The following is a 14849-nucleotide window of genomic DNA, read 5'->3' on the forward strand; positions in this document are numbered from 1 at the left end:
ATATGAGACTTATGGAGCATATATACCAGGGTAGGTGGACTGTTAGCATGATGACATACTACTGTTGGAGCATAAACAGACAAACGGCGAAAAAAAAAGTATAACAAACTCACCAAAGCTTACAGAAAAAGAGGTTTGAAAAACAACTGAAAATTATTTGTTTGCTTTAGGGTTGCATCTTAGATAGTCTTTACTTAGATAGAGTCTTTACTCTATCTAAGAATGAAAATATTTTTGTAGGAAAATGTATTTATATTCATTCAGTTTTACATTTCAGTACATACATCTGTATAGTTCCTTCGAATTTCTTTTTCCCATACATAATATATACATAAAAAAAATGTGGAATTGGGTTGGATTTTCAAAGTCAATTCGCGGAAAAACCTAGGGCAATGAGAAAAAAAAAAACGGACTTCATTTTCGGGATCAGCGAGTCAAGTACTATTAAATTCACCTATGAAAACGAAAACAACTTTAAGATGATTTTCATTTACAGCCCTGTGATATTAGAAGTTGAATGCATTTTTTTCTTTATTCTTTTAGATGCAACCCGAGAGAATGCGTAAGAAATATGAACGATGTAGCTAGCTGCACTACAAATTTGTAAATTTGCAAAAAAGTAAATATCATTATAAACTCGGAGATGTAAAAAAAAAATGTTGTGGTAATCTGCCAATATTTGTTAAGATAATGAGCGTGATATGTGGCAAATACAACATTCAAAGGAAAATGTAACGGATAATAAATGAGAAATCGTAAAATTTGAATTTTTGTTCCATTAATTACTGTCTTGCTGTTATATTTTGCATTATCTGTTATATGAAATAGAATAGCATTGATTCCTTAGAAAATAGACAAATTATAGTATTAGAGTTGATTCATTAGAGCTTGGTTGTTAATAAGCAACTGACACTATTTGAGACAAAATAATCTTAAAGTGCGGCGTAAGTCACTATTCGGACTTTATCTAAAGCTCGACACATCTACCGAAGATTTAACCTCGAGCACACGCTCAATAAACACGAGTGTTAGTCACTTAGCTATGAAGGGTTGAGCGGCCAGAATAATTTTCCAGTCAAGAATGAAGTGAAAAAATAATAATGAAAGGATGATACAATAGGCTGTAAAACTATACTACTTTACACTTAAAGTAAACACAATTTATTTCGAGATTTTCGATAAGAAACCGAGACGATACTGAGACCGATATATTTATTTTTCAGTCCAGACGAGATATAAACTTTATGAGGTCTCGTCTCGATATTATGCTAATCGTTGCCGTCTGTTATTACTTGCTGGAAACTAAAAATTAATCTATTCTCTGTAAATTAGAAAACAATAACTAGATTCCTAGTATAAGTGAGAAGCAAACATTACAACAACGCATTGCTAACATACTATGAATCTGCATTACTGTAAGTATTAAGTTTGGTAATGCAATTCTTCAACCCACAATGTATATGCTCCCTTTTTATCATTTAATTTGTGTATTTCTTTGTGACAACTACTTTAAAAAAAAAGAATCACTCTTTCAATTATAGTCACACCTCAACCATAAAAGGTCCATTTTCTACAAAGCAGAATACGAATGGCTTCATAAATTGAATGTTCACTCTTCAAAAAGAATCAACCGATGCTTCCATGGCTTATATCGTATACATGAATATGGGATATTCTATGCTTGACTTCTTTCGTGTTATGACCTATAGTCTCAAAATTTATTGTCATTGCCAAATGTAGGTCTGCATAGTAGTGCTAGTCAAAAATGGACGCCGAACAGTGCAATAACCCATCTTCATGAGGCAGTTCATTGATTTACTACTTGTGGTTCCATGTACCATGGATATTTTATAAATATCTGTCAGTCATCATGTAAGCTCGTTGAAGTATATATGATACTTTGCTCGGAAGTGTATTCGCGTTGTTTCCTGGTCAACTGAAAATATCATAAAAGTATATAGTGACGTATAAGGTGCATACGCATGACACACTATATATATGCAATCTAGGTAGTATATATAGCTATGCGTAGTTCTCTCAACAAAAGACATTAAACCAGACGAAACTAAATGAATGTTTCAAAATCAAGGAACGGAGTCGCATTTTAAAGAATAGATCACATTTTATGGGCGTATTGTTCAACATAAAATCAGTTAATTGATTATTGTATATACAATTCATATTTAACTATACATATAATTAAAACCTTGTAAGTGATAGAATAAACTCATATTTTACCTAATGTGAAACACAATATAAGTGTATAAATAAATCAAACAAAGTTTCAACATACATTTTGTAATTAGTCACGTTATTGCACATCCACATTGTTTGTTGTCGTCACTCATATGATAAATTTTGAACGAAAATTTATGCATATATGACTAAATGTATTTTAGCGCAAGAAAAATAAAACTGTCTAAGATCTACATTATATTTGTCCCCGCTTTAAATAGCCCTAAAAATTAGCAAACAACCAATAAAAGTGATTGAAAAATCATTTTTTTTTTAATGTTCGTGTTTGTTTGGAAATTGATAAGATTGGCAGATCCGAATTTACTTGCGAAAACAGATGCGGACTGGGCCGCCCGGATACTCGGACATTTCCGGGTGGGCCCTGCCCTCTGCAAAATCGCTTAAAATATTGCTAAATTAGTTAAAACTAATTTAAAACTACGTTTTCGGTCACATTAACTAGTGGCATAACTAACGGACCCGCAGTGTTAGTGAAGGGGAGGCACTAGGGAAAGGGGCCCCTGCTCAACCCGTAGCCTTGTTTGTTGAAAAATCAATAAGACAATTTAAAAAGTCTCAAAAATACATGTAAGTTCTTAGTTCTAAAATGCAATCTTGTCCATAATTTGCGTATTCAATAATGCGATGTGCAATTGATAACATATAAAGAGCATGGAGCTGATTCTTCTACGGTAAGGAAACCGTGTTAAACATGGAGTTGTTGGACGCGAGTGATGGCGACAAATAATGGTTCATGAGCACAGTGGTGATGTCAGAAAACGGCCCCGAAACCAGAGAAATCGGGCCAAGAAATTTCGAGATTGGGTCCCTTCTATTCACCAATGAAATATGTAGTTCTTGGACGTTGGTGGTTGCATTGGAAAGGGTCGGCTTCTCCTGAGCACACCGGTGATGTAAATCTGGCCCTAGCCCCAAAGGATGTTCATGCCATATTCTTCATGCTGTTTGCTCGTAAAAGTAAGTTTCCTTATTACCCTGAATGAATGTTATGCAACTGAACATTACAAGACAAAACTGTGATGCTGCATGTCAGTAAGAGACAAGGCAACATATTTGATATCGAATAGAAGGGACCTGAGCCCAAACATATGGGACCCGAATTATTCAGTTTCGAGCCACGGGACCGACTTCTAAAATCACCGCTGTGGTCACTTTCCGACGCCACAACTCGCATTTCCAACTCCATGTCTAACACGGTTTCCTTACTGTACGAGGATTTACATGGAATATTCTCCATGTTCGTATCAAAGAATAACAAAGACATTACAAAGATGTGGGAATTAACAGGACATTTGATTGGGACAATTTCTTTTCATCGTATATATATAAAGTGCATTGTAAATAATGAATCCCAATGAAATGAACTTTCTTGAAAATCTTTTTTTTTAATTATTAATTTTATTTTTATTTATTTATTTATTTATTTATGTTTACTTTTTTTTCGAAACTCACTTCAAACAAATAGAAAAAAAGGTCTCCATTACAGGTGCAATCAGTTTTTTCAAAGTTTAAGTCGATAAGGAGGAAGTGGATAGCAAAATGGGGTTTCTAATTCGGTATACCTAACAATTGTGCACAAACATTGATGGGGGCCCATTTGCGTATATTGCAGGGGGTTGGGTGCACGCGATCTTAGTTACGCTACTAATAGTAACATTGGAAATAATATAATTTGAATTGCATTTATGTGTGTGTTACGTGGAATAATCCATCCCAGGGAAATGTATGGATTACGTAGGTCATAATGGTCTTTCATACGAAGGGCCCCCCGAAGCAAACAAATCACAGAAAGATATTACAAATCATCATTGTCGTAACTTGGAACCCGATTATCGATGATCTCTCTGGTCTTTTATTAGCACTTCATTTCACAGCGATTAGCAATAAATCATAATCTCACCCTTTCCAATCCCTAGAAAATAAATTTTACAATCATAAAATCACTTAGATTGTTTTCACTAGCATCTAAATTTTGAAATCTGAATTGTTAAATTTTGGTAAAAGTTTTGAAAAACTCCAGAAAACTCTGACAGACTACTGTGATAAAGCAAATAGTAAAGACTGTACTGACATACAACCCGACGAAGATGCAGAATACGACAGTTCTACTGAGTGTAGTGAATCGGAGGGCGAAGGTGAAGCCGGGGAATGCATTGTCTCTTTATCAGGTAAGTTTTATAAGATGTGCAACGAAAATCATCCTGCAAGCAATGTTACTTGTGTTGCTGCAGGTTGCTACTAAGATATAGCATGCATGTTTCAACTTTCCAAACACTGTTTACTGTCTACAAATATTTGATATCTCTTTCAGTTACTCAAGCATCGTGTGAGCGAGCATTCAGTTATAATCATATTCTGGAATCGTTTATGCGTATGGCAATTGAAAGGAATGTTCTGCAATAAAATCTCTAATGATGAAATCATCGATGAAATTGGGGAAATCTTCTATGTTTAAAAAAAAAAAAATGCTGCTTTAAAAATTGGTTTGATAAGTGAACTTCATTACTAAAGTATTTTATAAAAATTGCATAACACATCAAAAATATGACCGACAAATGCGTTACCACCTCTGTGTTGTCAATAAGTATGCAAATTTTTACATCGAATGTTCATGCTGTTCGTTCCGGTTTTCTTTCTTGTTTTTGAGAGGGTGATTCCTAACTGCCGTTAGTAGAAAAATGTTTTAACCTGTAATGCTAATATATTGTAGTAATGTTTCAATTTAATTAGAAGGGCAACCCAAAAGCATAAAAAGCATAACAGCAATTCACACATATGGTTGGTACCTTGAACATTGTTGTGGTTGTCTAAGGTCCTAGAAGAAACTAATTTTAAAAGCATAATAAAGCACAATTTTAGAAAATAAAGCGTAAAGCATAATTTGAAATATACAGCACAATTCTTGGAAGATTCTATTAGAAGAATTCTTGGAAAATTATATTTAACTGCAAGTTTAACGTACTGTATTAATATTTTTTTTTAAATCGATATTTGCAATGCAGAATCTTTGAGAACTTAACAATGCAACAATGAAAAGCTTATTTTTATTTCTGTGAACTTTTCAGTGTAAGTGGCGACCTCACACCAATATGCACTTCTAAGGCGCACACAAGTGATAAAAAAGCTGACTCTAGTAAAACATATCTATTTACAGTGCATTAAGTACAAAGTTCATTAAATATGAAAGAAACTGGTTGCATGATAAAATATTAATAAATAGATCAATATATTTAGATTATTTAATGTAAAGTAAATATTGTACATTATACACGATTAATGTAAAACAAATATTGAAATTAACAATAAAGCATAATCCGAAAAAAATAAAACATAATTAAGCGAAAATTAAAGCATAATATGGGTTGCTTTATTAATTAGTGTTTAAGAAGAAAACCAGAAACTATTTCTTATCAAACTCAGTGTGCTTTATCATAAATGTTTTAAAACCATTTCTCTAAACTTTCTGTCTATTCAAAATGTCACATTCTTTTTTTTTCTCACCTCAATAATTAGATGGTTATCTAGTGTTCTTCATTATATATCATGTAAACAAATCTGCAAAGGTAGACCACTATTTTACGCAATAAAATTAAGTTAACTATAATGTATTCACTCATTTGCATGTAACATTCATGAAAATGAAATTCCTCATAATCTTGAAGATGAGATCGTATCATATTCAGGTCTCTTTCAATATAAACAGTTGCTGCTTTGAAGGCACATGTACGATTCATTGCAAAGATTTTCAGACTGTAGAAAATAAATAAAGCGAAATAATAGTTGGCTATAGATACGCATATACAACTTTACATTTCGTGGGTGCGGGGTTTAGCCATCCATGTCTCCAGCTAAGGATTTATAAGTAAAAGGTCAACCCAGACCCTAGACCAGCTCGGTATACATCAAGGCCCTGAAGGATCATTCTCCGGGTGGGTCCTTGTAATCACAGTCCGCCTCTGTGTGGAAATTAAGTCGTAGTCGCCGTCTGGAAATCAGGTACATTGGATCAACATCACATATCGATGAATATCATGGTCTAATTAGTTATATGATAAATGCAAGAGTTCAAAATTGCAGTACTTACGCTTCAGATAGACACATTTGGTTGCATTGCAGGTAACAAAAATTGTCCTTGATGGTACAATATGCAATTACAATAGTCACGATATATATGGGAGGCAGCTTATGTGTCATAGATGCCGAGTTCAACAAGATAAGCCTCTGGGAGGGTTCAAATTTTCTACGGCACTGCCTTATCGTTGACAGCCAAGATTAACTTCATGTTTAATGTGGTTAAAAAAAGACCTGGTAGTGACAATATAGAAACCTCTACCAACTAGGAAACATCATGCATTTTGCCAAAGTACAACAATAAAAACATGACACAAAGGAAAGTAAGGTTTCAATCAGCTTCAAAATGATGGTCCTGCAAATCCACTATTGACATCCCTACAGCATATAAACGTTTCAGAAAACGATACAGGATGATTCACAAGGAACGGACATGAACGTGTCATTCGGACACCCAAATCAAACCTAGTCTATTCAATAAACAACAAAGATGTGTTCATGCATAAAATATTAGGTCCCATGTACAACGGAGTAAATCCCTAGGGCCCATTAACCATGTTATAGTAAAGAAAAATTGTAGACTCGTGGTGAAATAGCTATTGCATCAACACTGTTCTTTGGAAAGTCATAGTTTATGGTTCATTCTCTTCACATGAAACAATATTTCCAGTGGAAGATATGCATTGGGGCCCATAACATATTTAAAGAGGGAAAATTGGGAGAATGTCGGGAAAATCCCCTCCAGAAATAACTCTCATTAACTTTGGACCCCTCTTTAGTGACCCTGGGTAAAAGAGCACAATCCAAATGTATCCCGAAAAATACTATAGTGTATAAGAAATATGTGTATCAAGTTTTGTATTGATAGACAGAATAGGGGCGAGCGGAAACCATATAGGGTATACAAACTTTTCCCTCATATCTAATTCGTCTATCAATACAAAACTTGGTATAGTCATTTCTTATCTCTAATGAACAGTGTTGATGCAATAGCTATTTCACTGCGAGTCTAAGATTTTCTTTATACTTACACTTTTGATGGGCCCAGAAACTTACTACGTTGTCCATGGCACTTTTTTTTTTTTGTGCATCAACATATTTTTGTTATGTTTATCGAATGTACTACTATCCATTTCATAAAGATAGGCCCCTGACTTCGCGGTGCTACCGTAACGTCCAGTCAAAACTTATATTTCATTGTCATACCTCGTTGGAATTGCTGGAATGTTGTCTTTTCAATACTTAAGACATAAAAATTTTTTTTGTACTATGTAGTGAGAAAAAAATAAAAATTAATGAAAAAGTGCGTATTTTTTCGTACTTTTTTGGTAGATCAATGTTTATAGAGCTATATCTCAGAAAAGAGATCACGTGAAATAATTTCCTGTGTACAATATGTAGAGGCATCCATTAACTGTAAGTTGTGAAAAGTTCAATTTTCATCACTTGATATTTTTTGTGTAATTAAAACAAATGTACGACGCTCTGATCTCCTTTACCATGGTAGGTAGAGAAACGTACAAAACACTGTTCGAAAATTTGAAAGTCTAGTGTTCCAAATATTTGGAACTATTAACAAAAAAGGGTTTAGTTGGTAGAGTATTTATTTTTTTTTAATGTTTACTTCAACATATTCTCTGCGTTAAGCGGTGAGCCATGTTGCAGCCCAATCTTTAAGTTCCCCGCGCTTATATGAAGAAACAGCATACAGCAAATGGAAGAGCGGCAACGCTGTCGTGCAGTGTTGTCGCGTTCAGGAAGCTTGTAGCGCGAAGCCTACTTCATAAGAATGTAATAGGAAAAAGTATTTATTATAACCTTTCACAACATCATAAAAATATTAATGCATGTACACTCATGTCCAAAGTTATTGTCGCATGTCTATAAATATGTTATTGTATTAATATAATTTGATAACGAATTCGCCTGGTATTTCTTATAATGTTAGTATGTGTAGGCTATAATCGGCAAAGACATGCAGGCTATGTGGAAAATTTCATGTCAAAAGAGCAGTAAATAAGAACAATAAAACGAAACTAAAATTTTCTTATCCATTTAGCAACATTTTGTTTTACTCATGCTAATTTTCGTATTCTTTTCCTATGAAATTTATTACAAATATGCATATCCCGACTCTACATATAGTATCAGTATCAAAAGTACCCTGCAAAATAATTATCAAATTATATTCTTACAAGAAGACAGTTATAGATATGCGACAATAATTTTGGACATGAGTGTACACATCTCAATGTAATCGAAATAAAACGTTGAAGTAACACATCCAAAAACTCATTTCGTCATGGCTTTGTTGACTCATCGCTGCTCCTGCTATCTTCCCTAATATTTATAAACAATGGCTCCATTTCTACCTCAAGATCTATCAGAATACACACTTTCCAGCTTACGAACATGTTAAAGGTTAAAAGGAAATGTACTGCCTTCGCAATCACGTGTTCACCCAAGTTCTGCGATCAATTCCCCTGCCGAATGCAACACAGAATGGGTCTTTTTTTTTTCTTTCAACGAAAGTAAACAATGCAATGAGTAGGTGTTGAGGGCTGTATTTGCGTGAAATCACGTCGCACTGATTAAGTCTTCAACACTTCCCTTCGGTTCGTAGGCGTCAAAAACTTATACACGCACTCACATCATATGGGTTCATTGCAATGAGACGGACGAATGGGCATTTATATTTTCGTGAGTACATCTTGTGCTTTTTGATTGAAAAAAAAATGGATATTCCTTCACGAGCGACGGTATTACAAAAAGAAGAGGCAAAATGTTTAGCGATAATGAAATTGCAGAACTGATGAATGACTCCGACTCAGGCGGTTATGAGTTAGTAATTAATAGTAAGGACATTGATTATTCTGTGCTCAGTGGCGTATCGGGGAGTGAACAAAGATAATAACTCTGTTTCAAGTAAACCTGAGGCTGCGCCGAAAAAAAAAAACGCGTCATTCCTATTAAAAGGCAGATTCTAATGTAGCTTGGAGCTCTTAGATCTGAAAACAGATTTTCTGTGAAGTGTAAACTCAGTATCACATATCAACTAAGGCTGTATCATATAATAAATTTTGTGCGTGTTTTTGTCTCTGTGCAAGTGTATTTTGTACTGCGTGCAATAAGTGAAAAACTGACAAAAAGCAACAAATTTTCGAGGACCATCACATGCAAATCCAAACAAGATAAGAGTTCGCTTTTCTAACTTTGAACACTTGGTACATTTACTATATATCCTGTTAATTTCTAAGAAATTGGTTTAAAATCTGTGGAGACATTACATTTTAAAAATATCTCTAAAAAGTGCCGGACAGTGTGCGTGACAAGTTTAAATACCCGTCCGGCTGAGAGTGTATACGCGCCAGGAAAATGTGGCAACGTAGCACTCCGTATAAACTGCGATAGCGAAGGGCGCAAAGCAGAGAAAATCATAATGTCATATTTGTGATTGTTTATCTTTTAAAACAAGTCAAAACAGTGTGGTTAAAAAAGCTACTTTAAGATCTTTCTAAAAGTTTTTTTCAGATTGTTAATACACCGCAGCAATTCAGAGATAATGATGTCTCACTTTTTACTGAATAACAAGAAAATTACTACGTGTTGAGTAATGAAATTTTCAGAACTTACAGGTAATAGATGCACCTACCTATCGTGCACAGGAAATTATTTCATGTTATCTCCTTTCCGAGATATAGTCCTATAAAAATTGATTTACCACAAAAGTACGAAAAAATACGCACTTTTTCATTAATTTCTATTTTTTTCTCATTATACAGTACAAAGAAAATTTGTATGTCTTAAGTATTGAAAAGACAACATTCCAACAATTCCAACGAGGTACGACAATGCAGTATAAGTTTTGACTGGACGTCACGGCAGCACCGCAAAGTCAGGGGCCTATCTTTATGAAATGGATAGTAGGTTTAATCTGGATGTCCGGATGACAGGCTCATGTCCGTTCCTTGTCAGATAGACGTATTGAAGCCTTCATCTCAGGCTAGTACCAACACCAGCATATACATTGTTTACACATCACATTTTCCTTCCCGACCAAGGCAATTTGCGTGTGACAGATCGATTAAATCGTCACCCTAATTGGCATTAAATGGCAGGAATTTTTATTGCTAGAAGCATTCAAATAAGCCATTTGTTCGAAAATGGGGGCCAACTTTGGAATATGAAGCATACTTGTCATTGAACTTACATTAACCGATACTCTACTCTAATTTCTTCTGCAGGATATCTCGAACGTATCATAACATTTTTTTCTTTAATCTCTGTTCACAGAGGGAAAAAAATCAACTGTTATTTATTGCAAATCATAGGTTATCACTGATATTTGCACTTCGGGATCTGAAGTTTGATACATATCTGGTAGCGCGAGTCATCATTCCACAGGATGAATTTCCATTGTTTGAGAGTCCAATGGTGGCGTTCTTTGAACCACTGTAGACGACGGACCGCATTGCGGGCTGTGGTGTGTGGCTTGCGACCTACTGCTCGACCATAAAAACTAGGAGCAGCGATTTCCCGGTAGACGGTTCGATCGTTTGCAGCACTGTTGGAAGCCAATCGAAACTCCTCTGCCGCCATCTTTAATGTTGATTTCTCGTTTAACTTTCCAACATGTTTCACGCATCGACGATCATGACCTGTTAATATTTTCGTTTGAATGGGCCTGAGCCGGCATGTCATAATCCCATGTCGCTTTCACTTTACGCTAACATCACATACTGTTGATCAGGCTATCTGAAATTTGATTGGAACCGCACTGGTCCAATGTCCAAACCTGTGGGCTCAAATGATAATACCTGTTTCCACCTCATTTAGTTCACGTAGTCTGTCTATACTAACTGTTGTTGCTGTTAGTCCAACAGTCAGATTGTTGTAGCTGAGTGTATAATCAGTCAGCAAAGTCTTTTATAATTTTTGTGACGTTTATAGACGATCGCAAGCATTTTAAGAGGTATTCGGCGACAATTGCAGCATTGTGTACATTGATGCTCTCCATTTAAAATTTGGGAGGAATACACTGCCACATCTTCTAAATTTAGGAACTGTCAAAAAAAAATGTTGCAGATGTTCTCTAGGATTTAAATATGTACTTCTATAAATTTGTTTGGTATGTCTTGTTCACTTATATGAGTACACAATTGTCAAAAAGAACACTTTATATTTGGCAGAATTTTAAGTTTGGGCGGGAAAATTAAATTTGTATGAGGCGTGAATTTGAATGTTGTACTCAATATTCACAAATATATATATTGCAACGTATGATCATGTGATTGAGCGCAGTGTCCTGTTGTCTTCCATTGAACACGAATACCTTAAGACACTCTTCTTAAACTTCAGGAAAAGTATAGTCCAACACACTTGTTTCTGCCGCAATCGTTTCACAGCGAAGTGTTGCAATCTAAATATGCAACAGAATAACTACCAAGCATTGTACAAAAAGTTACACTAACACGAATGAATAACACGTACAGCCTATTAATGAAGAGAGAGCTTACCTTATTGCAATGGCTCCAAACATATTAAGATAAGACCAATGACACAATTCACACATTAATTAGTCTAATTCTTCTATTCCTGAGAAATCCTCCCCAATCTCCGAGGCCGTGTTAGTTGATTCACGGTCTCCAGAGAAGTCCTCCTCAATATCCGATGCTGTGCCAGTTGATTCAGGGTCCACGTAAATTACCAAAGGTGCGGATGCAGAATTATCTTCATATTCATCTATCAGACCCTCGCGCTCCATAAACTCATTCTCCATCTCTTCCACAAGACGACACCTTGAGCCCCATTCTTCGCTTGTGACACTCTCAAATTTGTATTGTGCGAGCCGCATGACCGCATCCAAATTAAAAGTTGTGTTGTGATATGCCACCTAGTTCTTCACTAGTGTCCATTTTTTCTGCTGGATTTAATTCAGGGTGACATGGTGGAAGCCTTAATACACAATATCAGCATTTATTTAGCAAGGAGTCAACTTTGTAGGTTACATGTTTAGGTTTGTATAATTTGATTAACTCGCACAGCTCAGGTCGTGTCATGTCAGGTGTGAAAGGTAACCATTTTTCTTGAAGCCATCTCTGCATATATTTTTTAAAGAATCTTGATGGGGGCAGGATTTAATTGTGCGTTGTGATACGAGGCATTGCCTAAAACAATAACAGATCTGGGTGAAAGTTTAGGAATTGAGTTTTCCCGAAGCCATTTTATAAAATTATCGATGTTCATGTCATTGTGGTAGTCCCCTGATTTCGAAATAGATTTAAACATTAGTAAAGCATTAGGAGCAAATCCATCCCTACCTCCGGCGTGAAATATCACAAGACGTCGTCCCTTGAACACAGGTACCCGAAAACATTTGCCAGAATCATCTGACCAACCATATTCTGGAGTGTGGGAACTATGCAAGTATGTTTCATGTGCATATATGATTGGTCGTCCTTCCCGCCTAAAATGTCTTATTTGTCTCAAAAACCACGTTCTTTGAGCACGAATCTCTTGCTTTTCGGTTAAAATGGTTCTGTTATTTGGTGTCATTCCACTTAAAACCCAGCTTATGCAGTAAGCGTCTCAAACTTTCTTTACTAACTATTACCTACAAAATTTAATTATTCTTGTAATGTCGTCTGCAATTTGCTAAGTGTTGGCACTTGCTTTTCACGCATAACATAGTCATACACACACCTACGGATGACACAATCATCGAAATTGTCCACTGATTTAGGTGCTGGTTTTGGTCTTCTCTTTCCAGGAGTAGAGAATGATGTGGAGGGCCATTCTGACGACTCAATAACTTCTCGTCACAGTTGCTCAAATTGTTCGTTCCGGGACTCCGGTTGCAGCTACCGCTCTTTTACCAAAATGTTTAATTGGAATATTAACACCTTCACTACCTTCCACCTTCAGAAATGAATGAACATTACTCACAATTTCTCTCGCTTGGCTATGTAAAGTCTTTGTTTTCAATTTAGACAACATTGGAGGCATTGTGCAAATAAACGTTTAAAAACTTAAACTTAAAACTTAAAAGAAAAACCTAGGAATAGGCTATCTACAAAACTTTCAACACACACAAAAAAAAAACCTCCGAGCTTCTTTTTTTTTTAAAAAAAAAGCCTGTCTTCACCACAGTTCGAAAAACGCGCGCATTTAGAAAAAGGCACCTCAACACCACTAATCTATATTGCCGTATGCTAATAAAATTTAAAAAAAAAAAACAATGATTTTTTTTAGAAAGGAAACCTTTCAGAATACTCCTGCTTCCGAAAGGTATATTTTTGCTGATTTTGTCTGCCGTTTGCAACACTACACTTTACTCAGCGAATTATAGCTCAGCATGGAAAGAACGATATGCGTCATAATGAAAGGTGTCATGTGCAGTTGCCAAACTTACTTCAGCGAAAAGGAGAGAAAACGATATGGAACATAAATTCACGTAGGACTTTTAAATTATCTTTCCTCCTCGGTGTCAATAATTTAACTGACTATTGTGGCAACATAGCAGGTGATAGACAGAAGAGGGCGAAGAAATGCTTATGAGAAAAGCGGGGTGTGAAGCTTTTGTATAGCGGCAGAGACTTCTGTGTTGAGCTCTACGTATGACCCATCCTTAAATTTTGCAATTGTCCAAAATAAAACTAGTAACTGCTCTAGAACTCCAAAAAAATACTGTGGATTTGGATAGTCTAACTTTTGTGCCTATATGGAGAAAATACTGCCAAAATTCAAATTTTAGAATTTTGACCAAATATTTTGAAACTCACAAGGAAAGAGAGGGAGATTATATATCGAAGTGGAAGATGCTTTATATACCAATCGAAAACACTAATGACACCTATTTTGAAACTGTAATTTAAAAAATCCGAATGCATACGAGTTATGTGAATGTAAAGGGTGTCAAAAAATATGTTTCCACTCCTAGAAATCGCAAACGATGAGACAAATGCCAAAACAGGAAAACATTTATTTGATCTTTTTCAAAGTACAACGTATCAAAGCAAAAAGTGTTGCCCCAGGGCCAGCCTCAGGTCCCCAGGCGGGGTCCAACTCAAAAATTGCAAAAGGTAACAAGGTTAAGTAGCATATCGTTGGAAACCTGCTGCTAAATGAAAGAAGACGGAAGAAGTCTCGACTCTTTAAAATTACCCTGTGCAAAATGGTGGCCGGTCAAAATGTCAGCAAAAAGGTCATTGTGAAGTCTATGGCCACATCAAAAACCCTTCAACGGTGAGACAGATATCGAAACAGGAAAGCATGCGTGTTATCTTTTCAAACATACAATGATAGAAACTAAAAATATTTGTCCCAAGATCCCCCAAAGGGTCCCAGACGGGGTCCTACTCAAAATTTGCAATTGGGAAGGGAGGTCAAGTGGCATATCGTTGGAAAGCTGCTGGGAAAAGAAAGAAGACAGAACAAGTCTCGACTCTCTAAAATTACCTGTGTAAAATGGCGGCCGGTCAAAATGTACATCTTCATTTCGATTCTCTGAGCTCATTCACTTT

The 14849-nt window shown here is 35.6% G+C and overlaps 1 protein-coding gene across 1 annotated transcript; it reads right to left on the reverse strand.

Annotated features, from left to right (window-relative positions):
* Nucleotides 1-12438: 12438 nt before the first annotated feature.
* On the reverse strand, nucleotides 12439-12882 carry LOC145687580 (uncharacterized). The gene has a single exon (XM_081761044.1). It carries the CDS (start codon nucleotides 12880-12882, stop codon nucleotides 12439-12441), a length of 444 nt encoding a protein of 147 aa, XP_081617170.1.
* Nucleotides 12883-14849: the final 1967 nt, after the last annotated feature.

This window comes from Thermobia domestica, chromosome 6, assembly GCF_964235325.1.
Source record: "Thermobia domestica chromosome 6, izTheDome1.hap1.1, whole genome shotgun sequence".
In the NCBI taxonomy this organism is placed as follows: domain Eukaryota; kingdom Metazoa; phylum Arthropoda; class Insecta; order Zygentoma; family Lepismatidae; genus Thermobia; species Thermobia domestica.

Bases quoted from the DNA above. Each gene is read 5' to 3' on its own strand.
- LOC145687580 (XM_081761044.1), bottom strand. From the start codon at position 12,882: ATGACACCAAATAACAGAACCATTTTAACCGAAAAGCAAGAGATTCGT.